This window comes from Aspergillus chevalieri, chromosome 3 (genome assembly GCF_016861735.1).
Source record: "Aspergillus chevalieri M1 DNA, chromosome 3, nearly complete sequence".
In the NCBI taxonomy this organism is placed as follows: domain Eukaryota; kingdom Fungi; phylum Ascomycota; class Eurotiomycetes; order Eurotiales; family Aspergillaceae; genus Aspergillus; species Aspergillus chevalieri.
The window spans coordinates 496472-522922 of NC_057364.1; the positions used below are offsets into that span (position 1 = coordinate 496472).

Sequence of the window (26451 nt, forward strand, 5' to 3'; positions counted from 1 at the left end):
AAAGCCTCAGGCAAGGATCACAGTCGAATAAGGGTGATAGTCTCGGAGTCAGAGATGAGTTGACAGGCGAGGAGGTAGACATGTATCAAACCTCATTATGAAGCCGGAGTTTTTTATATTTCCAACTCTGCTGAGGAATAAGGGCCACGTAAACCTTTAGACATGTATCTGCAAGTGAACATGGAAAGTGATTTAAGGGCTCTATTGACAAGACGCTTATCTGGTTGGCTCCGATACACCAGCCCTTTAGGGAATGATATAATTAGAGATGGTGAGAAATAGTATATACACTTCCAAGGGTCCGAAGCTATAGTGTTGCTCATGGGAGCATTCAATCTCCCGTGGGTCTCAGCCTAGCTCACAAGACAGCCGATTATATTTCTGTGAGCTTATTTCTGTGAGCTTGGAGCATACTGCTTAGATACTGGTCGATCCCAGACGGACTGGAACTTAACCTAAACAATTTGATGGGACAAAATCTGTATGAACGCCTAATTATCTAGTTTTCAAGTGTAGAACAACATGAAAGTACAGTTGACAAAATAGATATCAGATTTTAGATAAGGTATCTTTACAACCATCTAACAGTCGGATTGTCACCATGCCTGTCTTCCAAATAAAGAAAGCAGCTTGATATGCTCTGGGTCAACGTCTCTTTCTGGCAGATGCATGTTGATTCGGGAATTCGCAATGATCAATGTAAGCACCAAATTAAAAAGATGGTCAGTTTTCGATTTGAAATTTGCCTCACCGGTAGGGCAAAAGGAATATGGCCACAATCGACCATCAGATTGATGATGCCAGCGCTTTGGCGAAGGATGGCGAAGGTGAGGGTAAGAAGGAACAGCGGTTAGAAGGAACACGAGGAGAACTGACGTGGGTTTGATACGCTAGCGTAATGCATTTTATTGAGGCTACCTTCTTCAGGATGCTCACTCATCGGCTCACCCTCTGCTCCGTGATCTGCTCAGGCTGCTCAGGGAGCGCTCAGGGCGTGCTCAGATCTGCTCAGCGAGTCCGAAGCGGCGAGGACTGAGCACTAACAGGGAAAGAGGCAAGCGGCCACAGCTTGAGAAAATCAATTTCGTATGTATACCATGATAGCAAAACTCAAAATGAAATGAAGCTCTCCCGTATACTTGAGCAACCGTATATCGTAACAAGAAGAAAGTAAAGACAATAGAAGGTGTGAATATGTACAGTAGAATGGGAAGTGGGAAAAAAAAAAAAAAGGTAAGTGGATAGATCGTAGCCAAGGATGTAGGAGGTAGGGGTATCATATGCAGTCCCTTGCCATGAGTAGATAACGGAAGAGATAAGATGGATGAAATAAATGAGATGAGGATGGGGGGAATAGATCAGAAAATAGAAGGAAAAGTAGAAAAAGCGGGGGATTACATATAAAACGAATTATTCCGACTCCCCGATGCCGAACTAGCACTCCCGCTCATACTCCCCCCATTCTCACTCCCCGGTGTCGCCGGCTCAAGCACAACCTGCTGCCTAATAGAGACAATCCACTCATGCTGCAACAGCTCCGCAGCAGTAGGCCGTTTCATCTGATCGCATTCGAAGCAGCGTCGCAGGAAGTCGATGCCAGGGTCACTGAGTTGATCGCGCGACGGCAAGGTGGGTTGGTTGCCCTGCGCGATGTTGTACATGATGGCCCATTCGTTGTCCAATGTGGACCAGGGACGGCGGCCCGTGGCCATTTCCAGAATCACGCAGCCCAGAGACCAGATGTCCACTGCACCCTGGCGGTGGACGAAATTCGAGGAATCTCCGCGGATGACTTCGGGGGACATGTACATGGGGGTGCCGGTCATGGTTTGCTGATTCTTGCGTTGGTGCGTGTACTGTGCGTTGCGCGGGACGAGAGCTTCCTTGTGGCCTGCGGCGTTGAAAGCGTCCATGGGTACGGCGGTTTTGCCCTGGCGGGCGATAATCTTGGCGGCGCCGAAGTCGACATATTTGATGATACCGTTATGGTCGAGGAGGATGTTTTCGGGCTTGATGTCGCGGTGGACAATGCCGGCTTGGTGGAGGTAAGCTAGGCCTTCGAGGAGTTGGAGAGCGTAGACCATGATGACGGTTTCGTCTTCGACGCGACCATGTTCGAGGAGGCTGGCGAGGGAACCGCCGGAACAGTATTCCATGAACATGTAGACTTTGTCACGGTGGACTTCGATGCCATGGTAGGAGACGATGTTGGGATGGTCCAGGACTTCTAGGACGCCCATCTCGTCGCGGATCTGTTGGGCGATCTTGGGGATGAGCTGTGGATCTTGTAGACGGATCTCCTTGACGGCCATGAGGTAGTTGCTGTCGAGGTTAATAGCAGCGTAGACTGAGCCGAAGGTACCGCCTCCGATGAACTGGCCCTGCTGCCACCGCAGAGTTACATTGGTGGCTGATGAAGAAAGCACGGTGAGTGACCGGTCAGCTTCATTAGATCCCTCCAAAACTCTTCCCAGTGCTTGGCGCTTCGCATCCTCTTCGACACGGGAGTCTTCAAGAGCAGTCAAATGAGCCAGACGTTGTTCACGAACCAACTTGGTGGCCTCGTCATCTGTCAAAATCCGACCGCCACCAAACTTTCCTCTTCCAACGCGCTCTTCTATCCGCTTCTTTTCGGCCTGAGCGGCAAGAGAGGATCGGGCGCCCATGATATCAAAGTGAGAAATGAGGAGCGACATGCAACCGGCTACCTTCAATCTAAGGTGACCAAACTGTACATCGTCCATGGAAATGAGATGCCTGCTCGAAGTGATTGCCATCGCAAACTCAAGTGCAGCTACAGCCCACTTGAACGTTTTTCTGTCAGCGGCATCACAATCATCACAAATGAACGAGACCCAGTCAAGAGACAATTCCACGAGTCGAGCACTATTCATCGCATGCCTGTTTGCATCGACGTAGTTCGATGATCGTTTACCGAACTCCGTTGCGAAAGCGTAACAGGCTTGGATAAGCTCTTGGTTCTCCACGCCTTTCTCCTTGAGCTGCTGGCGAATGATGGCAACACTATCCATGATGGACATGGACAGCTTGAATGAAATCTTCTTGATCTTGTTCAGTTCCACATTGACACGTGCGAGGTTAGCACGTTGCTCGACAGCCATATCGAGCTGAACTCCGGTCAGTTGCGCCAATTCAAGCCTGGCGTTGGAGAGGCGTTGCTGCGTCCCTTCGACGATGAGACGGAGCTTGCCCAGTCGCACGTCGGCTGGCTGCTCCAACATCTCCACCTCCATCTCCCGCCCAGTCCAAGTAATCGGCTTCTCTGGACGAACCACCAGGATGTAGGGGGTAGCAGGTGAGTCCTTGGTGGAATCTTCTTCACGGAATGAGGTGGCCATGATTGCTTGAATATCAACTGGCCGGCCCCATAGCGCGTGGTGGGCAAACATGTAGATGCCTTTAGGGCCGGAGTCTGACTTCACCAGGAAGTGGTTCGACGCGAGGAGAGCTTCGAAGAAGCCATACGCAATGTCAGAGGACACATTGTATTCGGTGGCGTTTTCAAAAAGCTGGCGTAAGAATCGAGAGAACCGATAAAGCTTGCGCTGACGAATTCGCGTCGAATCCAAGACACTCTTGTAACGCTTATCCATGTCAAGTGGGTCTTCGTCTTCCCGGACAGTGATTTCTCGTTCGAAGTGGATCATCAGGCGTTGAAGTGATTTTGCAGTCAGGGCACTGCCAATTGTTAGAAAACCAAAGTCTTAGCACCTAATGAGATAGTCGTACCTGAATTGTTCAGCTACCTCGATATCTCCGCCCTCAAGTAAACGACCAACTTCGTTCGAAAACTCCCAATCCTGTTCGAGAATTTCTGCTTCTTTGAAAGTATTCTTGTTCGCATTCAACTTCCAGTTGAGAAGCCGGAAGTAGTATTTCATAGCATCCAGCACAACGGTGTCGAAATTCTCATCAATACAAGGAGGCAGTTCCCAACCCGGTTCGGGCCTGGAGATATCCAAGTAGCGCTGTTTAATATCAGTTGCAACCTTCATCAATATCTGAAATTGCGAAATCATTTGATCGACCAGGATCGGAGACTGCTGAGCCGGATCCTTCATTTTCCTGGCATACGACAGTCGGACTCGGATAATTTCCTGAATGAGACGTGAAGGGAAGTTGATAAGGGTGAGTAGTTCTTCAATATACGGGGGCAGATGGCGTTTAGCAAAAGAACTTGCGTTCTCAATCAAGGTACTTTTGGCTTTCTGAATGACTTCGCCAATACCATGAAGCATGTTGTGCCGCCCTTGAAGCGTTTTGAGCCCGTCTTCCTTCATAATGCGGTCTAGGAAAGACGAGTCATCGGCCAGATCGTTATTGACATGCTTGACTCTGGGCTTGACAAAATCGAGCTCGTTATTCCCGACCCACTTTTGCAAAATGGCTAACTCGGTGTTGATGAGCGCTGTAGTGTTGTGCCATGCAAACACGGCGTCGCGGCTCGAGCAGTATTCCTCGGAAGCGACCCGGGGGTTGGCCATCTCAAGTTCTTTCTGAGTGGAGTACATCATCTCCATTTTCTCAATCTGCTGGACAACATCTTCGACTTGTTTGACGGCCGGTTTGCCAATTTCCTTTTCTCCCTTGATCTCGAAATTAATAATATCTTCGATCAGAGGCCCAAGACCCGCTCGTGCCTCTTCAATGAGCTTCCGCTGGAGAGCAATACTCCGCCCACAGGTCCTTGCTCTAACACCTAGCCAGATAGCACTATTTTGAGCAGCAGACCGCTTGTTATCCGTCAACCCCAGAAGCCGTTGTTTTTCCTGCTTAACAACATCTCCCTTCAAAACTGACGCCAGCATCGAATGCCATTCCAATCGTTCCTGGTTCTTGGGGTTCTTCAATTCATCGATCGACGGCTGATTATCACGAGCAATAAAGAGTTGGACATCCGGGTCGTACGCGTCGTCTTCGAACGGGACTTCCGACGACGGCGACGGCTCCTCCAAATCCGAGTCTATCGGCATCATATTCTGCGCCTCGTCGAAACGTTGGTACCATGCCTGCGGATTCGCCCGGATGCGCTGCACATACGCCTTCTCCTGGGCCCGGTACTGGGTATTAGCGTCCCGTCTCGAATTCCGCTTCGCCGATGACGACCGCTGCCGCTCGTCTTGGAAGGAGTGATATTGGGGAGGTCGACGCTGGGGCGCGTAGGTGTTCGAAGGTGTTCTGGCGGGACCCGAGGGACGCTGCGGCCTCATCTCTCGCTCGGCGGCCAGCGGGTGGCCATCGACGGGGGGCATTTTGTCGAGAGCCGACTGGGCGCCCATGCTGGAGCCCCGGGGGCGGGTGATGGGGGCGTTTGGCCACGGAGTGAGGCCATGGGATTGGGGCGGCGAGGAGGCGACGGCAGCGGTGGGTGTCTGGATCTGGTTCTCGTAGTTCTCCGCGTAATCGGAGGTAGTTCTGATGGGATAGTGGCGCTCCAGGAGGTCGTCTGAAGGGACTGGCTCAACCAGGTCGGGATGGAGGATCTCCGGGTGCTCCATGGGCGAGAAGTCTCGACCTGGCGGGGGCTCCATGGTGGATTTCATGATAGGGGAGAGGAGGGGGAGGAGGTGAGCAGAAGACTTGAGGACGGAGTCTTGGATGGAGCTTCGAGGCCGTTTCCTTATCTGGTTTAGCGTGAGCACGTGTGGCGCTGCCTATGCCGGGGAACCTTTTCCGGCCTATCACCGCAGGATACAGAACCACATCAACCATGGGCGCCAGGAAAAGAATGGGCCCTGCTACCAGAGCGCAAGATCGCCTGCACTCTATGCGATTGAGAAGTGAGAGAAGACTCAACAAGCACAATGGAAAGGAAGATGCCAGCATGGAGGATGCCCCGGAGGTCTGCGAGACCCCGACCGCGCCTCCTCGAGAGCCCACCACCCCACAACAACCACCAGAACAGCTGAGACGTGAGATACCGATGCAAGCTCAACACTTCCCTTGCAATCCTCCTGAAAACCAGTATCCACCCACACAGCCTGAACGGGATACCCCTCCTACGACTCCGGCCCACGAGTCCCCCCAAAGTCAACTGGGCTTAGAACTCCAAAGCCACATTGCAGCAGCAGTGGCATCGAAAACAGCGCAAATAAAGACCACCGGAGATGAAGTTCTAGAGCTTGTCTCCATGGTTAGCCAGAAGGTCATCGATTGGGAAAAGCAGAGCCTACAGGGAGCAGCCTCCTTGGGCAGAGACATTAGGACCCTGGTCCTCAACTTTGGAAAGAACCTAACAACTGGAGATCCTTCTGAACAGGAGAATTACCACCCCCCGCACCCGGCACACAACAGCTATGCCAAAACTGTTGGATCCCCATATAACGCCCCCAGGCCACAGCCCAAGCTACCCAAGGCCACAGGCAAGTCACCACAACCAGAGAAACCTCTGCGCATTTTTCTCCGCCTCTCCAAGGACCACCCAGCCCGTCAAGCTAGCCCGTACGCCACATTGGACATACTGAGGAAACACCTGGACGGGACCTGTTCTGCAGCCATTAAAGAGATCCAACAAGTGCCCTCGGGCTTGGCAATCTGGCCTAAGGATGGCCCGGGCCTCCAGCTCCTCATGGAACATAGGGAGCTCCTGGAACGCCTTATACAGGGAGCCACAGCCGAAGTTGAACAGAAATGGGCTATCTACGCCCTACCAAACGCGCCCCAGCAGTATAACAGTTATGATGGGAACCAAGTGCCCATAACCGAACAGATGGCTCTGGAGGAATTTAAGCTTCAGACAGGCCTCTCCCCTCTGAAATTTTACCGCTCAAATAAGAATCCGCTGTCTGGCACCCTTGTCATGGCAGTCCCAGAAACTCAAGTTCAAACAGTGCCCAAATGGGTCCAGCTCTTCGGCAAGAACACACCAATCAAGCATAAACCCCCCCGGGCCCGCATAGAACAGTGCACACAGTGCTGGGACTATCACAACCCCCGGACCTGCACCCGCACCCCTAGATGCCGCATTTGCAGCCAGAAGGACCATAGTGAAGAGCTGCACTCCCACCATAACCATGAGAAATCACCAGAACCAAACTGTGCCAACTGCTGTGGCCCCTTCCCAGCAGACCACTCAAACTGTCCCACCAGACCTACTATACAACAGGGAGTCATCCAAAGACTAACAAGGTCACAATACATTGCAGTCAGGAAAGCAGGAGCGCGCCAGCATATGTTAAAAGACCAGACCAATGCAAACGAGCCCTCTGAGAACTTGGGCTCATCACCTACAAGAGAACAACCTCTATCATGTTAGATAGACTATCTCATCTACAGATCCTCCAACTCAACGTTGGCCGAAACTGGGAAGCACATGAAACTGCGCTTCAACTGGCTTTTGAAAACAACTGTCATGCAGTGCTAATTCAGGAGCCCTGGATCTTCACAGACCGTTCCCGTCGAATATCTAAACACCATCCATCATTCCACCAACTCGCCCCAATTGAGGACTGGTCAAACAGGCCCCGAGTCCTCACATACATACAGAAACACCCACACTTGAAAGCAGAACTAGTTCCTCTTGGACCACCATCCAGAGACATCCTGGCCGTCCGAATCAACACCCCCCAGAAGACAGCACTCCTGGTTAATATCTATAACGCCCCCCGGAGTGCCGTCGATGAGGGCCAAGGCTTGGAGTCTCTCATGACACAGACAATTCCATCCCTCCCCTGCCTGATAGCTGGAGACTTCAACCTCCAACACCCTATCTGGCAGTCTTCTGCTCAACCTTCTCTCAGAGCAGAACCCTTCCTAGCTTGGGCAGAGTCCCAGAACCTCACCCTAACGCTCCCACCAGACTCACCAACTCGTGGACAAAACATGATTGACCTATCTTGGGCCAATAGCGCTCTGCTCAGCCTTGGGATATCCTCAGAAGTCGCTGCAGACCTCCCACCCCTTGCAGACCATGAACCCATCCTCACAGCCATCCAATGGAGCATAAACAACCTACCCCGGGATACTCCGCCATTCCGCTGGTCTACCCACAACGACAAGTTATTCCAGGAGACATTACAAGGGGAGAAAAGACATGTGGATGGAATAACCTCTACTCTTCCCCCTTGCCCCTCTCCCTCCCAACTAGATGAGCTTGCACTTAGCATCACCCAGGCAATCTCCACCTCTCTGGAGGCCTCGACCAAACGAGTATATCCCCGGCCCTGTGGCCACAAATGGTGGAACCAGGACTGCTCCAGTGTAGTCAGGACACTCCGCAGGACTGTACGAGACCCAATGTCCACCCCAGAAGGCATTGAGGATGCCAAACGGACCCTCCGCCGTGTTGTTCGGCATAGCAAACGCCAATTCTGGCGCTCAAAAGTTGATGAATTTGAAGAACCCAAGGATGTATTCAATGCGGTAAAGTGGAACAGAACTGAAGGAACTTTACCCATCTCCCCTTTAAAAGAAGGAGACCAACTCCATACCTCTACAGATGACAAGGCAAGCTATTTGGTCCGGGCACTTCTGCAAAAGACCTCATGCTCAGAGGATGTGGAGCTCAACCTGGAACCTATTAGCAACCCTACTCTGCCTTTCCCTGCCATCACAGAGCAAGAGATATATACTGCAGTCGCCAAGCCCAAGAACAGCACCCCAGGAAAAGATGGCATAACCACCTCTATCCTTAGGAAAGCATGGCCCGCCCTAGGCCCCGCCATCTCAACACTATACCGACACTGCCTAGAGCAAGGTTGGCATCCTACTCCATTCCGAGACGCTTCGCTTGTAGCCATTCCAAAGCCAGGGAAGAGGGACCGAAGCTCCCCCCGGGCCTACAGGCTCATTGCTCTCCTGTCAGTTCTGGGAAAGGGACTTGAGCGCCTGATCGCACGCAGGATGGCATGGATTGCTATCAAATATAAAGTCCTCCACCCTCAGCAATTTGGAGCTCTCCCACTGCGTTCTGCAACAGACCTAGCCACAGCCTTGATACACGACATCGAGGAGGCATGGTCACGAGGTCTGAAGGCCTCCATGCTCACCTTGGATGTGCAAGGCGCCTTTGACGCTATCCTATCAGGACGACTGATCAGGCGTCTCCGAGAGCAGGGTTGGCCCACAAATGTGGTCCAATGGGTAGCTAGCTTCACCCAGGGACGAACTGCCAGCCTCCGCTTAGGGAACCATACAAGCCAGACATATCAGGTTCCAGCAGGTCTCCCACAAGGCTCCCCAATCTCCCCAATCCTCTTCATGTTATTCATTGAGCCCATTTTCAAACAGGGCTCAGTTTGCGCCAACGCGGCCGCTTTGGGTATGCTGATGACATATGCCAACTTGTGGCCTCCCCTTCCTTGGAGAAAAACTGCACTGTGCTTCAGCACTGCACTGAGGAGCTCAGACAATGGGGAGCTAGAGAAGGCCTCACATTTGACTTCAATAAAACCGAACTGCAGCACTTCACACGTGGGACCAACCATTCCAACCCCACATGCTCTATCCACACCTCTCAAGGCTCACACACAGTCACACCCCCCCCTCCTGGCGGCGCAACGCGTTGGCTAGGCATCTGGTTTGACCGGAGGTTGAGCTTTAGCAAACACTGCAGAACCCTAGCTGCAAAAGCCAAGCAGACAACTGCCGGTGTCAGATCATTAGCCAACACAGTTAGAGGGACTAAGGCACACCTACTGCGACAAGCTACAGTTGCTGTGACGGCCTGGTCACGTTGGTTGCTTATCACGTGAGGTGTGGTTGTTTGCTTTGTTGCTTTGTTGATAAATATGGCGTTACCTCCTTTCTTCCTTCCTCATGTTGATTATTCTCGTCGATAGCTACCTAGGTAGAACCCATGAGTTGGACGTTCCATCATCCTAGTAGAGCGCCGTGACATAATAATCAACATCCTCCTTTTATACCTTAGGGAGAGAAATACCAAAGGCTTCTCCCTTCAAGGGATTCGCTGGTGCCGCAGTTCGGGAGCTGGCCAGGCTATAACAGTGTCTCCATTCAAGTTTCCATCCTCAAGTTCATCCTCAAGTCAAGTCAAGCGCTGCTTCAGTTAAGTTTCTAGAGCTCAGGACTGAAACTTCTGTTGTTGGCATATTCAAGTTCAACTTTCAAGAAGTCCAGTGGTTGCGACTATGCTGGCACCCCTTCAAGTTCTCAAGACTTAAGTTTTTCAAGATTCAAGCTCACGATCCCTTTCTTAAAGATCATGGACCCCTTTCAAGAACTCCGAAACGAATTTTCTTCTACGATCCGCGCCCTCCAGAATGAAATCGAATCCATCAAAAACGAACCCAAACCACTTCAACGACCAAAGCCATGCCTTCCCGATCCCGAGAAATTCAATGGACAATCTTTGAAGTTTGATACCTGGCTTGCTTCGATGAAGGCTAAGCTTAGGATTGATGCTCCAGCTATTGGTGATGCAGTGGCTCAGTTCTACTATGTCTATCTGAATCTGGAAAGCAAAGTCCAAGCTCTAGTTCTTCCCCAGTTATCTTACGCAGAAGACACCAACACCTGGGATTACAACACTATCCTTGATCAACTATCTCTGGTTTACGACAACCCCAACAAGATTCAAGAAGCTGAAGATCATCTATTAGCCCTAAAGCAGGACAGTGGTGAATCTGTGGCAGCCTACATCGCCAAGTTTGAGAGGATTCTTTATGAGGCAAAGGGCAAAGATTGGCCTGATGTCACCAAGATTTCAGCATTCAGGAAAGGCCTCAATCCTACTCTCCGAGGACGCCTCAACCAGCAACTAAATCTTCCAAGATCCTACATCGAATTCCTTCGCGTGGTTCAACAATTGGGAAGTCATTCTTTCAGCTCAAATTCCACCAATGTTTCCCACCCTCAATCACACCAATCTGGTTCTCACACCAAGTCTGATCCTATGGACCTCAGCGTCATCAATATCAACTCCCTGTCAGCAGCGTCCACCTCCCTAGATGAAAGGAACAGACGACGACAACAAGGATCCTGTGTGAGATGTGGCTCCTCTGATCATTGGGTGAAGGATTGTTCCATGAAGGCACACAAGGAATCCAATAAAATATGGAACCAGCAGATGATTGCAAGGTTAGAGGCAAACCGTCTTGATGACCTTAATGATCTCGATGATTGATTTTTGGAGATGTTTGGACATGTTCATGTGTTTTTCTTTTTCAAGTGTCTCATGTATTGTTGCTTTCTCATATGTTCTTACCTGTGGTTGACCATGACATTGAGGACAATGCCTATTGAAGCCGGGGGGTAATGTGACGGCCTGGTCACGTTGGTTGCTTATCACGTGAGGTGTGGTTGTTTGCTTTGTTGCTTTGTTGATAAATATGGCGTTACCTCCTTTCTTCCTTCCTCATGTTGATTATTCTCGTCGATAGCTACCTAGGTAGAACCCATGAGTTGGACGTTCCATCATCCTAGTAGAGCGCCGTGACAGTTGCCTGTGTCATTTCAGTTCTTTGCTATGGGGCTGAGGCCTGGTGGCCGGGCCGAAACAGGCCCAGACCCAGGAATCAGGGCTCTGTTTCAAATCGAGTTGACTCATCCCTTTCTTGCCTTGACCAGGTGCTCAGAGATGCTCTCCGTGGTACTCTCCCAGTATACCGGACCACTCCTATTCCAGCCCTCCATCGAGAAACTGCCATTCCCCCAATGGAGATCATCCTGGACCAGAAACGCACGTCTGCCAGACTGCGTGTTGCCCGACTGGACAACCGCCATCCAGTTCACAGGCGCTTATTCCGAACACGACCCTTTCCTGTGAACACACGTCTAATCCATAATCACTTGCCATGGCTACAGGGGGTAGAACAGACTGACCCTCTGGTATATCCCCCTGGCAGACAGAGGATTCCAAGACTATCCAAAATATATGCCTGACTCGAGACAGGGCAGGTGAGACCTTTCAACAATGGGCTGACACATGCCCCCCACTCTCCATGTTCCTCTTCACTGATGGCAGCCGCTTAAGCAACAATGCTGTGGCTGGTGCTGGATGGTATGGACATTGGGGTGCTTGGAAGCAGGAGTCCACCTGCGGCCATCTCTGCCTCCCCAGGCATGAAGTTTTTGATGCAGAGGCCACTGCGGCATATGAAGGGCTAAAGGCCGCCTGTGATAGTGCCCAAGCCCCCTACACACAGAATCTGTATGTCCTCCTTGATAACCAGGAAGTGGCACAGCAGCTACAGGGCTCCCCCAGAGGCTCCAGTCAACGAACCATCTTGGCCTTCCAAAAGGTTGCAAATGCCTGGCCCACCCGGTCCCCACGATGTCAGGCCATTCAGCCTGGACAAGTCTATGTCCACTGGATCCCTGGTCATGCTGGCATCACAGGGAATGAACTGGCTGATGAACAAGCAAAAAAAGGTGCCAGACTGATCCCACAGACCAACGCCCCTCCAGCAAGGTATGCCTGGGCTCACCGGACTCTGAAGGAGATTTTCTGGCGACGATTTCAATCATACTGGATTGAGAATGCGCCACAACAATATCAGGATCTCTCCATCAGCCTGGATAAACGACCCCATGAACTATCCCTTCCCAGAACCACCCTCAGTCGTCTCCTTGCCGCCCGGTCGGGCCATGGGGACTTCGCACAGTATCATGAGCGCTTCAGACATGAAGACGCCAAGTTGGAGTGCTCCTGTGGACGCCCGAAGACCCCCCACCACTTCTACTACTGTCGAAAAGGCCACAAGGCCTTCCCACAGCCATGGGGTAACCGGCAGGTGGATGAGATTCTGCGCTCCAAGTCAGGAACAAGGGATCTCCATGGATGGTTGCAGAGGTCTCACTTTTACAGCACGATATGTCCGGCACACTGACCTCAAACCCACCAACCCCCAAAAAAAAAAAAAAAAAAATCTCCTCTTCCTCTCCCTTTTCACCTCCTTCTCCCCCTCCTCCCCCTGAATGGATATATAGTGCTGGTTATTCAGCCCAAGAGTTTTTCAGCAAGTTCCTGCGAGGGAGTCTTCGCCAGTGTATGATAGAATCAGCTTAGCTACCAGATAGGCGGTTTTGCTCCGCCCGTCGTATGTTCCGTTCCGGGACCCCCGCGGCACGTGATCTTAGTTGACATGTGACCGAATTTCCGACGTAAAATAGCAACTACTACTACTACTACTACACTCACGCTCCCCAGACGAGTAATGCCGCCTGTCACCAGGCACTCGGCCAGAGGCCACGCCTCAGGCGGTCCCCGCTACGGGGACAGCCCCCGGGAACAAGGCTTAGCCGCGCTAGTGAAAGCCCGCGAACACCGAAAACTCGAAAAGCCAGATAACCAGATGGAGGGAGGCACAGGCGAGCCAAATGCCTCGCCTCCACCCCCAACACCTCTGTTCATGGACTATGAAATGGCAACCCAATCGCCACCAGCTATGCTGGAGCCACAATGCCCAAACAAGCAACTTGACTTCGAGCTCGAAAAAAAACGCCAGCGTCGCCCTACAAGCCCGGGCCAAAAAAGAGAAAGAGGAAGACAAGGAGATACTGGAGTTCCTCAACCTACTGGACAAGAAGCTCTCCTCTATGAAACAGAAAAGCCTCCCCAGGGCCTCCTCCTTTGGCAAGGCTCTACAGACCTTCGTGCACAACTACTTCACCCAACCCAGTGGCAAGGCAAATGACCAAGGCCACACAGCCAACCCAGGCCCAGCTAGCCCCCCCAAAACATATGCGAACACTATCTCCCCATCCAAACCAAACAACAAAACTGGAAAACAACCTGTTGTCTCAGCCCCTAAGCCAGCAAGACCTCTTCGCCTTTTCCTTCGACTCCCAACAGACCACCCTGCCCGACATGCCAGCCCGCATGCGACTCTACAAAAGCTTCGCAGTAGCCTAGATCCAGCAGTCACTGACGCCATCAAGGAAATACAACATGTTCCCACAGGGCTCGCTATTGGGCCTAAAGATGTCCAAAATGCAGAGATCCTACTTGTCAATAAGGATGATATACAACAGGTAATCCAAGGCTCTAATGCTGAGTTAGAACAGAGATGGGCAATCTTTGTCATCCCCGGTGCCATCAAACAATACATTGGCTATGATGGTTCTGTTGTCACTATATCAGAGCAAGCAGCAAAGGAAGAATTTAAGCTGCAGACAGGCACCATGCCCCTAAAGCTACACTGGTCCAGGAAGAGCCAAGAACATTCTCTCAATACAGACAACACAGCAACAATGGTCCTGGCAGTGCCAGAGACTTCTGCCCCCAGGATCCCACCTTGGGTCCATTTTTTCGGCAAGAACCTCCGCATTAGGCGCAAGATCATAACCCCCAAAGTCCAACAATGTGCCCGGTGCTGGGACTACCATAACCCCCGGACCTGCACCCGACGACCCAAATGCCGGCTATGTGGAGCTAAAGACCACACTGAAGAGGGTCACAAAGAAAGCACCCAACAATGTGCCAACTGCCAAAGACCTGCTCCTGCTGACCATGCACATTGCCCTGTACGGCCGAGTATCAAGCAGGGCATTTTGGTCCGGGTTCCCAAGACACAGGTAACAGCTATTCGACGAATTGAATCTGGTCGACAACAAGTTCTGCCACCCAAAACTACAGAGGACAGCAACCAGGATAAACAAACAGGCACTGATGCCTCCTCTGTGAACCCTGCTGTGGAAGCAGTTCCCAGTCCCACATCACCCCAATGAGATATGACAAATCTCTCCCACAACTGCAGATCCTCCAGGTCAACGTGGCCCGGAGCCCATCCCCACATGAAGCCGCTCTGCAACTCGCTTTTGAACAAGGCTACCACATTGTTCTCATCCAAGAGCCTTGGATCTCCACCTTCCGCGCACGACGCCTCTCTAAACACCACCCTGCCTTCAAGCTATTCACACCAATAGAAGACTGGACACACAAACCACGTACCCTTACATATACTCGCAAACATCCACAGCTTAAAGCAGAGCTTGTGCCATATGGCCCCCAACCCAGCCGGGACTTGACAGCAGTCCAGGTGGGTTCAGGAGACCAACAAGTGACACTAATGAATCTGTATAATGCTCCCCCTGGATCTGTGGATGCAGGGGAGGGGCTGAAGCACCTCCTAAGCCAGTCCCTCCCTACCAGGCCCTGTTTGGTTGCAGGGGATTTCAATCTCCACCACTCATCCTGGCAGACCAATACAATCAACTCAGCAGGAGCAGAGCATTTCCTGCAATGGGTAGATCATCAGGGGATGACCTTGATGCTCGAGCCAAACACCCCAACACATGATAACAACACCATTGACCTCACCTGGGCCAATAGGCCTCTGGTCTGCTTAGGAACACACACAGAGCCAGCACCAGGGTTCCCAGTCCTAGCAGACCACATAGCTCTGTCCACAACCGTCCATTGGCACCCTATCAACAACACAAAGCCTGTGCCGCCCCTCCGAATGGCCACCATGCAGGAAGACATCTTTCATTCAGTCATCCATAAGGAAGCAACAGCTTTGGGCAAACCGCCACCAGCACAGCTCGACCTCACACCCGAAGCTCTAGACCAGTACACCTCTGCAATCACACAAGTAATCACAAATGCCCTGGAAGCATCCACAAAAAGAGCCCATGCTCACCCATCAGGCCATAGATGGTGGAACGAGGACTGCCAGGATGCAATAGTGGCACTCCGAAGAGCCTCACGAGACCCAGATAGCCCCCCAACTGAATTAGAAATGGCACAACGAACCTTGCGCCGCACAGTACGCCAAGCAAAACGGCAATACTGGCGAACACAACTGGATAACTTCACTGACAGCCAGGATGTTTTTGTGACGGCCTGGTCACGTTGGTTGCTTATCACGTGAGGTGTGGTTGTTTGCTTTGTTGCTTTGTTGATAAATATGGCGTTACCTCCTTTCTTCCTTCCTCATGTTGATTATTCTCGTCGATAGCTACCTAGGTAGAACCCATGAGTTGGACGTTCCATTATCCTAGTAGAGCGCCGTGACATAATAATCAACATCCTCCTTTTATACCTTAGGGAGAGAAATACCAAAGGCTTCTCCCTTCAAGGGATTCGCTGGTGCCGCAGTTCGGGAGCTGGCCAGGCTATAACAGTGTCTCCATTCAAGTTTCCATCCTCAAGTTCATCCTCAAGTCAAGTCAAGCGCTGCTTCAGTTAAGTTTCTAGAGCTCAGGATTGAAACTTCTGTTGTTGGCATATTCAAGTTCAACTTTCAAGAAGTCCAGTGGTTGCGACTATGCTGGCACCCCTTCAAGTTCTCAAGACTTAAGTTTTTCAAGATTCAAGCTCACGATCTCCTTCTTAAAGATCATGGACCCCTTTCAAGAACTCCGAAACGAATTTTCTTCTACGATCCGCGCCCTCCAGAATGAAATCGAATCCATCAAAAACGAACCCAAACCACTTCAACGACCAAAGCCATGCCTCCCCGATCCCGAGAAATTCAATGGACAATCTTTGAAGTTTGATACCTGGCTTGCTTCGATGAAGGCTAAGCTTAGGATTGATGCTCCAGCTATTGGTGATGCAGTGGCTCAGTTCTACTATGTCTATCTGAATCTGGAAAGCAAAGTCCAAGCTCTAGTTCTTCCCCAGTTATCTTACGCAGAAGACACCAACACCTGGGATTACAACACTATCCTTGATCAACTATCTCTGGTTTACGACAACCCCAACAAGATTCAAGAAGCTGAAGATCATCTATTAGCCCTAAAGCAGGACAGTGGTGAATCTGTGGCAGCCTACATCGCCAAGTTTGAGAGGATTCTTTATGAGGCAAAGGGCAAAGATTGGCCTGATGTCACCAAGATTTCAGCATTCAGGAAAGGCCTCAATCCTACTCTCCGAGGACGCCTCAACCAGCAACTAAATCTTCCAAGATCCTACATCGAATTCCTTCGCGTGGTGCAACAATTGGGAAGTCATTCTTTCAGCTCAAATTCCACCAATGTTTCCCACCCTCAATCACACCAATCTGGTTCTCACACCAAGTCTGATCCTATGGACCTCAGCGTCATCAATATCAACTCCCTGTCAGCAGCGTCCACCTCCCTAGATGAAAGGAACAGACGACGACAACAAGGATCCTGTGTGAGATGTGGCTCCTCTAATCATTGGGTGAAAGATTGTTCCATGAAGGCACACAAGGAATCCAAACAATCATGGAATCAGCAGATGCTTGCGAAGCTGGAGACAAATGGTATTGATGATGGTGGTGACTGATGACTGATTTTTGGAGATGTCATCCATGCGTTTTCTTTTCAAGTGTCTCATGTATTGTTGCTTTCTCATATGTTCTTACCTGTGGTTGACCATGACATTGAGGACAATGCCTATTGAAGCCGGGGGGTAATGTGACGGCCTGGTCACGTTGGTTGCTTATCACGTGAGGTGTGGTTGTTTGCTTTGTTGCTTTGTTGATAAATATGGCGTTACCTCCTTTCTTCCTTCCTCATGTTGATTATTCTCGTCGATAGCTACCTAGGTAGAACCCATGAGTTGGACGTTCCATTATCCTAGTAGAGCGCCGTGACAGTTTTCAGAGCAATCAAGTGGAATAGGACAGTGGGATCCTTCCCAATCCCACCTCTCAAGAATGGAGAAACAGTCCACACCACTCCTGACGCCAAAGCAGAGCTCCTGGTAAAAACCCTCCTCCAGAAGGCTGCCTGCGCAGATGACATCCCCTTTGACAATAGTGACAATCCAGAGGCAACCCTCCCCTTTCCGACCATCACATCTGGAGAAGCATACCAAGCTATCTTCCAAGCCAAGAGCAGCACACCTGGGCAAGACGAGATATCCAATGCAGTCCTGAAGAAGGCCTGGCCTGCTCTTGGCCCCCATATTTCAGCTCTGTACAAACATTGTGCTGCAACTGGATGGCACCCAACTCCCTTCCGACAAGCCCTGTTGGTAGCCCTCCCCAAGCCAGGGAAGAAGGACTACAGTAGCCCACGCTCATACAGACTAATTGCTCTCCTCTCTACCTTGGGGAAAGGACTGGAACGCCTTATTGCCCGGAGATTAGCTTGGACGGCCATCAAACACAAGGTCCTCCACCCCCCAACAATTTGGGGCCCTCCCCTGCCGTTCAGCTACCGACCTGGCGGCAGCTTTGGTGCATGACATTGAAGAATCTTGGGCCCGGGGTCTCAGCGCCTCCATACTAACTCTGGATTTGAAAGGCGCATTTGACGCGGTCCTGTCAGGCAGGCTGAACCATCAACTCCGCAGACAAGGATGGCCTGCCACAGTGCTCCGCTGGGTGTCAAGCTTCACCCAAGACCGAACAGCAGCTATACAATTGGACGGGCATCAGAGCTCAACCTTTGCAGTCCCAGCAGGCTTGCCTCAGGGCTCCCCAGTCTCACCAATCCTGTTCATGCTGTACATTGAACCTGTCTTCAAGATAGGTCCAACAATCGCCCGCAGAGGTCGTTTTGGATATGCAGATGATATCTGCCAACTAGTTGTCAGCAAGTCCCTTGAAGAAAACACCACCAGGCTACAAAACATCACAACAGACCTGATGGCTTGGGGCCGAAGAGAAGGACTCACTTTTGACCTGGCTAAAACAGAGCTCCAGCATTTCACCAGAGGTTGGAAGAGGAACAACCCCACCTGCTCAATCCAAACCCCTGAGGGCACAGTGGAGATTAAACCTCCCCTACTCAATGAGGCGACACGCTGGCTGGGAATCTGGTTTGACCGGAAGCTCAAATTCAGAATACATACCCAGACACTGGCAGCCAAGGCAAAACTGGCCGCTAATGGCATACAAGCCCTGGCCAACACTGTACGAGGAGTCAAAGCCCCCCTACTGCGGCAAGCAACAATTGCCTGTGTGGTCTCAGTCTTATGCTATGGGGCTGAGGCATGGTGGCCAGGACGGCACAGACCAAGGCAGAGCATTTCAGGTGAACAAAAACTGGTATCTAATGGGGTAGCTGCACAGCTAGCCTGTCTGGATCAGGTGCTCCGCAGTGCGCTCCTAGGGACCCTCCCAGTTTACAGGACCACCCAAACAGCAGCACTTCACCGGGAATCGGCTATACCGCCTGTGGAACTCCTCCTCAACCAGAGACGGCGCGGCCTAGAAGTCAGAGTTCAACAACTGGATGCCCGACACCCTCTGTACCGCCGGGCCATGCACCAAAAAAGCCGACACATCAAAACCCGCTTCCGCCGGGCCATCGACCCGGCAAACATCCATCTCGTTGAACAGATAGATCCACTACTGATGAGCCCCTGGGATATAAATCCAGAGCCCAAAGAGCGGCCAATTGCAATTCCGAAGACACAGTCCAAAGAAGCGTTTAAAAAGTGGCTAGAGAGCATCCCACCTTCAGCAATGGTCGTATACACAGATGGGTCCAAAGAAAAGGAGGACACTGCTGCAGGCGCTGGCTGGGTAGGCTACTGGGGCACCAGTACGATCAAGATCCTCTGTGGGCACAGGAAGCTCCCCAACCAGGAGGTATTTGATGCAGAGGCCCACGCGGCCCTGCTTGGCCTACAGGCAGCCCTCAAAGACCCCAGAACTCGATACGCAACAGACATATACATCTGCCTAGACAACTTGGAAGCAGTACAGCAACTCCAAGGCCAACCCAAAGGATCAAGTCAATCAACGTTCATGAACTTCCAAAAAGCCGCCCAGATTTGGCCACACTGCCCCAGAGCACCTGGCATACAATCAGGCACAGTACAGGTGAAATGGGTCCCTGGACACACAGGCATCAAAGGAAATGAAGAGGCGGATAAGGAGGCCAAGTTGGGCTGCCATGCTCCCTTTGAGTTCCCTCTACCACCTGCCTCAATAGCAGCCGCCAAGCGGGCAGCCCAGACAGTGCACTGGCAATGCTTTGCACATTTCTGGGCAGAGAAGGCCCCCAAACGATATAAGGACCTTGGTATAGGAATAGAGAAGCGGCCACCGGAGCTCCATCTTCCCCGAGCAGCTCTGGGTCGCCTCCTAGCTGCCAGGAGCGGTCATGGTGACTTTGCAGAGTACCATGAACGTTTTAAACATGAGGAGGCCCTACTGACATGCTCATGTGGCCGCAGAAAAGAGCCCTCCCACTTCTATTTCTGCCGAGAGGGTCGCAAAGCAGCGGCACATCCTTGGGGCCAACAACGAGTAGTGGATATCCTCACCAAAAAGACCGGTTTCACTGCATATGCAGATTGGCTGGATAGATCACATTTCTATACTGCCATCTGTAAACGCCATTAAGATGCTAAATGTGTCAAAGCTGGGAACCTCTAGGGCTTACCTCTGGTTCCCTCCTCTCCTTTCCTCCTTCCCCTCCTCTTCCCCTTCTTCCCCCCCTCCCTCTTTTTCTCACTTCTCCTCGTTTCCATATCAAGAAAACTCGAAGATGCCTAGATTGCTTTTAACAGCTGTGAAAACCCAAGCAGCTCCCCGCGCGGGGAGCTACCTGTATTTAGATGATAGATGGTAGTTTAGCTAGGAGATAGGCAGTTCCGATCTGCCCGTCGTATGTCCCGCACCGGGACCAGGGCTTTTCCGCTTCCGAGGCTCCCAAGGAGCCGTGGAGGCGTGGAAAGACCCGACCCTCGACGTTAAATAGAGACACACACACACACACACTACTACTACTACTATCACCGCAGGATATAATTGTATTCCGTACTCGTACAAAGGCTCTCTCGTACTCCGTATAAGATGAACCATGGCAGCAAGCCGTATCTCCGGCCTGGCCTCATGCCGAGCCAAGTCCGTTCGAAGCAGTCCATACAGTCCATATAATCCACGACGGGGCTCCACGATGCAGAGTCAGAGAATTAAAAGTCTCCATGTGCGTCGAGAATACACCCTGAGGACCTGAAACATGAGGAAATTGCCTGATCCGGGCCAAAATGGGCGCAGACGGTTTCAACGGTCATTCCTGCAACATAGCCTCAGCAGGGTGCCGCCCCCAAAATGGCGCTCTAGGCATGGTTCAAGAGGCTATTCGGATGCCACGCTGGATTGTCCTTCAAGGCGTATTTTTGCAGTGCGGCTATTCCGATTGTGAATGCATCCCGGAGGATCAAAATGGCCCCAGGTCTGCTCCCACTGCCTTGCGATCATCCAATAATGTGACCCTACTGATTAATCATTCATCAGAGCATTAAATTAAAATAAGCTCGCTTCATATCGGAGATCTTGGCTGATCCTGGTGTTCTTCCTTCATGCAATTTCAGAGCATGCGCAGGTACTGTTGCGATCCTTAGACCCCAAATGTCGACCTTGTGCTATACGGCGTCGCGATGAAGGCGTCCGCTAGTCAGCCTGGGGGCCATCTTTGCATACAACTTCATGAAGATGTATGAGAGGGACTGTGCTATAAAGGAGTGCTCGAATCCGTCCCAGCATCGAATTCTCCATCAACAATCACAATTATCTTCACTACAAAGCTTCCAATCTCAAAGCCTTCCGCTTCCTACAACTCTTTGCTTTACAGCATCTTCTAACTTTCAACTAATCTTTATTCAAAATGTATGTCGACACTTCCAAGCTTGCTACTGTGGCTCTTGCCACCATCCTCTCTGCCAACTCCGTCCTCAGTGCACCAATGGCTGGTAGCTCTTCCACCTTGTTGACCCGTGACCCCCGTGGCTCTCACGGCTCGACCTCCCACAAGGTCTCTGACGTTACTGGCGCCATCTCTGACGGTACTGGTGCGATCGCCGATGCCATGACCCTCCAGGAGTATCTGAACCAGAAGCGCAGCCCTCGCGGCCACCACTCTGGCTCTGGCAGTTCTACTGGTGAACGGGTCTCGACTTGGACCGGTGCTCTGGGCGACATTACTGGCATGGGAGCCGATGCTGCCACTATTGCTGAGGCTGCCAACAACCAAAAGCGTTCCCCTCGCGGCCACCACCACTCTGGCTCTGGCAGTTCCACTGGTGAACGGGTCTCGACTTGGACCGGTGCTCTGGGCGACATTACTGGCATGGGAGCCGATGCTGCCACTATTGCTGAGGCTGCCAACAACCAAAAGCGTTCCCCTCGCGGCCACCACCACTCTGGCTCTGGCAGTTCCACTGGTGAACGGGTCTCGACTTGGACCGGTGCTCTGGGCGACATTACTGGCATGGGAGCCGATGCTGCCACTATTGCTGAGGCTGCCAACAACCAAAAGCGTTCCCCTCGCGGCCACCACCACTCTGGCTCTGGCAGTTCCACTGGTGAACGGGTCTCGACTTGGACCGGTGCTCTGGGCGACATTACTGGCATGGGAGCCGATGCCGCTACTATCGCTGAGGCCGCCAACAACCAGAAGCGTTCGCCCAAGGGCCATGGTTCTAGCCACGGTGGATCTAGCTCTTCTGATAAGGCCCTGAATGGCCTTGACGCCGCCGGTAACATCGTTGGTATCGGTGCTGACGCTGCTACCATCGCCGAGGCCGCCAACAACCAGAAGCGTTCGCCCAAGGGCCATGGCTCTAGCCACGGTGGATCTAGCTCTTCTGACAAGGCCCTGAACGGTCTCGATGCCGCTGGCAACCTCGTCGGCATCGGTGCTGACGCTGCGACTATAGCCGAAGCTGCCAACAACCAGAAGCGTGCCCCCAAGGGTCACGGTGGCTCTAGCTCTAGCGACAAGGCCCTCGATGGACTCGATGCCACCTCCAACATTGTTGGCATTGGTGCTGATATCACCACTATCGCTGATGCTGCCAACCAGAAGCGCGCCCCCAAGGGCCATGGCCGTCCCAGCTCTTCCAGTTCTTCCAGTGACAAGGCCCTGAACGGTCTCGATGCCGCCGGCAACCTGGTTGGTATTGGAGCCGATGCCGCCACTATCGCCGATGCCGCCAACCAGAAGCGCTCCCCCAAGGGCCACGGTTCCAGCTCTAGCCACGGTGGATCTAGCTCTTCTGACAAGGCCCTGAATGGCCTTGACGCCGCTGGCAACCTCGTCGGCATCGGTGCTGACGCTGCGACTATCGCCGAAGCCGCCAACCAAAAGCGCTCCCCCAAGGGTCACAGTGGATCTAGCTCTAGCGACAAGGCCCTCAATGGACTCGATGCTACCTCCAACATTGTTGGCATTGGTGCCGATCTCACCACAATCGCGGACGCCGCCAGCCAGTAGTGGCTTAAAGGTTTTGGCGCCTTCATGATTGATACCCTCACGCATTAGACAGACAGAAAGAGCGGGCGGTTACGGAGTTGGTTTAAAAAATGGTTATGTTTGTGCTTTGCTTTCTTGGTTTTGCTCTTTTCTCCTTCTTCTGGGCATGTTTTGCAAGCGAGTGATGTTTATGAGTCTACGGATGTAAGGCGTTGGGATGATCTGGTTGTTTATTCTGCTTTGTTTTTACCTGTCTGCTTTGGCTTGTCTCTGTCTTATCCTACCCCCATTGCTCCTGTTGTCTAGATGGCTTCCGAGCAGTTGAATATACCCTATTCCTATTGGAAACGAACTTGCTCCTAGCTTTCTGCCCAATAGGAGTACTGACGGTTGTCATTTCCATAACCTGCACTTACAGCAATGTATGGCTTTGCAAAAGACAATTACAATAAGGGAGAAAATGCTTCCACTATGTAAAATGCAAGTCTTAAATATGAGCCGTCGCCAGAGTGGCCAACACAGAGCTCATCGTTAGAAACTTGGGTCAATTTTTGTATACATTTTTTCGGCATCGTAGCTATCATCAGTCATACGGATGCCGATATAACTGATCTAGATAATTGGACTATCCTCGTGGCCCCGCATGTTTCTTGCAGTAATCATCCGTAGCTCGTCGATACTCAATCTCAGCAACCCAGATGCGTCGCTTGTGCCGGCAAGCTGAGGCCCCCATAGCTGACCCTTCGTAATCGTCAGTTCCCGCGAATCTACTGCTTCAGACAAGCCTGGGGGTGGGAAGATGCTCATAGTTTCGTGTATGTCGTTGAGACTACTGAACTTACTCGTTTCTCAACCATTCTCGCGTTCTTGTCAGCATCCAGATGAAATAGTTCAACATCGCCAGCAACTTGTTTCGTGGCGTTCCGGGCCCATTTCACAATGATGAAAACTTGGACAGATCCGTGGCCACCCTTCAGTCAGAGATCACGGTCAATATAGAGTTGCTCTCTTGACTCGCTCCAACCCGACTCAATCACGACCGTTGGAAGAACCATTCCTACAGGCTTGATGCACAGGTCTGGTTCTTTTCGCGAAGATGCATAGTTGCCGCCAAATTCCGTAAATGCTGGAATGAGTAAATCAGCTTCATTCAACTGCAGGTAAGACACTGACTTACTTGTACCAACATATCTCTCTAAACGACCTGGGCTACGGAGGTTGGTGGCTTGTATACCTTCTACGAAGTCGCGAGTGCAGATCTGACCAGCCAAACGGGCAAATCGGGCCGCGACGCTTCTATCCACTCCAACAGCCCTGACTGGAAAAATGGCCTGGGACTATGGCTGGCCCTGCCAAACGGCACTGAAGCATTGACTTCAGTCACCCATGGCACAGTATTCACGCCTTCATCGTTCATTCCTCGCACGCCACAGAACTGGACTCGAAGCGCGCGAAACGCCATCCTACGTCTCTGCAACCAACCCTGACCTCTCCCTGACTCTCCAGTCGGAAAGGAAACTAGAATGTCCTCTGACTCCAAAACGGTCAGTTTCACCATTAACTACTTCATCCCCGTGTTCTAAACTAATCTCTCCAGATCGGCACAGTGATCCGCATCTACGACAACCCCAGCGAAACCCACCCATATCCCACCGGTTACATCCACGACCTCAGCCTCATAGCCGGCAAAAAACTCCCCACCATCGCCAGCACAGTGGGCGGCCCCCGCATAACCGACTGGGCATCATACACCGAAGCGCTCAGCGGCGCACCCGTATTCGCAATGCGCCTTAGCACCCCTGGCGCAAACGAGAACATCCTCCAAAACCACCTTAATCCAGCAGATCTACAATGCGAGAACATGCAAAGGGCAACCGTTGTTGGCACGCAGTATCTCTGGGACAGGGAGACGCGCTTGCAGAGTGCCGCGTTGTTGCGGAGGACTGAGGATGAGTCGACTATGATTGGATGGCTGGCGTCTGTGTTGTGTCTTGGGAGACCGGACGATGAGGTTGCGAAGGCGGTTGTCTTTCATAATTATCGGACGAGGTTTCTTGTTGGTGGGGATATAAGGGGAGGTGTGAGCTGTGGGTTATTGGATGCTGGGTTTTTGCTTCCAGAAGAGGTAAGGGCTGCTAGGATTGTTTAGGTGGTCTGCTGGACGTAGCTTTCGCTTTCTAGATCGCTATGATGATGTTAATGACGTCTTTCAGGTTCTCAGAGTTGAGAAAGGGTGAGATAATGAGTTGAATAATAATTGCTAAGTGACATGCAAATCAGTCGATCACCATCATGTCTGCTTGCCCGTGGAGGATTGTTGATCATTTACTTTTATACAGTGTATTCCTGAGGCATATAGTGTCAGGTGATCTCTAAAAATGGAAAGTGACAGGGTTCGTCTCGGCCAATCGGACGGCAGATGCTTATCTCTACTTCGTCTACGGGGGGTGAACAAAGAGTCCCTGAGCAATACCATTGGCAAGATTCGTGAATCGCATACTGTTGCCCCCTGATTTAAGCTAATATGATATAAGACCTGCTTTGTAACACCGATTTAGAGATGAACGTATGGCAAACAACCCTAATGACCGGCTATCGTCCCTGTCGCAGCTGAACTCTCATGTACAGAATACTGTAACACAATCGAAACAGAATGCATGGGTGAATCCTAGGGTAGCCTGTCTTGGCTAGATAAGTACTCCCGTGTTCCGTACGGACATATTCCATAGCCAAGACAGGCCAATGCAAACGACCCTGATAAGCAAAGATACTTGATCAATCACAAGATAAGACTCGTCTGAGTATCTACTCGAGGCTCGAGGATACATGGTATAATAGGAACGAATAAGACACGCTCTCAGCAGTCCAAGACTGACAGCACATAATCTGCTGTCAACACGCGGTAGACGATGACAGCTTCTTATACAACTACAAATATAGTATGTCATGCTGCTGTGAACGAGTCCTTATCTACAACCACTCAGACCCTACCAAGCTATGACATCGCTGATCAATAACACCATGCCTATCAGCCTCTCTATCGCGCAGGATCGCAATTTGTCACCTGCCAGTCCTGCCAGATACATCATAGCAATAGTCCCCCTCCTCCTGACTTCCACTATGGGTCTACCAGAGCGTGCTCGACGCATATCAAACCCACCCAGGACCCGCTTTCTTCGCCTCGTATCCGGTGGCTTGGTCCCGATCTGGGATATCAATGGCCAACCCGGGGTGCTCCGTATGAGTCTCCGGAGCGTACAAGGGCTGACTCGTCACAACGGTGCAGGGACGTGCATATTTATCGGGCTGATCCTCCTGTGTGTCATCTCTTGTTTTTGAGAATTTGTGTTTTTGGGATTCTGAACTGCTGGACTGTGCTTGAATCTATATAACAGAAACGGGCCG

The 26451-nt window shown here is 51.5% G+C and overlaps 4 protein-coding genes across 4 annotated transcripts; 3 read left to right on the forward strand and 1 right to left on the reverse strand.

The window, feature by feature from the left end:
* Positions 1-1394: 1394 nt before the first annotated feature.
* sskB (putative MAP kinase kinase kinase SskB) lies at positions 1395-5519 on the reverse strand (the record flags this gene model as incomplete). Its single annotated transcript, XM_043276769.1, has 2 exons — positions 1395-3699; positions 3751-5519. The coding sequence occupies 2 exons, from the start codon at positions 5517-5519 to the stop codon at positions 1395-1397; spliced, it is 4074 nt and encodes a 1357-aa protein (XP_043134714.1).
* A 10745-nt stretch (positions 5520-16264) lies between these two features.
* On the forward strand, positions 16265-17176 carry ACHE_30180S (uncharacterized protein; the record flags this gene model as incomplete). Its single annotated transcript, XM_043276770.1, has 1 exon — positions 16265-17176. The coding sequence occupies one exon, from the start codon at positions 16265-16267 to the stop codon at positions 17174-17176; it is 912 nt and encodes a 303-aa protein (XP_043134715.1).
* A 4283-nt stretch (positions 17177-21459) lies between these two features.
* On the forward strand, positions 21460-23067 carry ACHE_30181S (uncharacterized protein; the record flags this gene model as incomplete). Its single annotated transcript, XM_043276771.1, has 1 exon — positions 21460-23067. The coding sequence occupies one exon, from the start codon at positions 21460-21462 to the stop codon at positions 23065-23067; it is 1608 nt and encodes a 535-aa protein (XP_043134716.1).
* A 1502-nt stretch (positions 23068-24569) lies between these two features.
* Positions 24570-25195, forward strand: ACHE_30182S (uncharacterized protein; the record flags this gene model as incomplete). The annotated part of the gene is made up of 2 exons (XM_043276772.1): positions 24570-24590; positions 24644-25195. The coding sequence occupies 2 exons, from the start codon at positions 24570-24572 to the stop codon at positions 25193-25195; spliced, it is 573 nt and encodes a 190-aa protein (XP_043134717.1).
* Positions 25196-26451: the final 1256 nt, after the last annotated feature.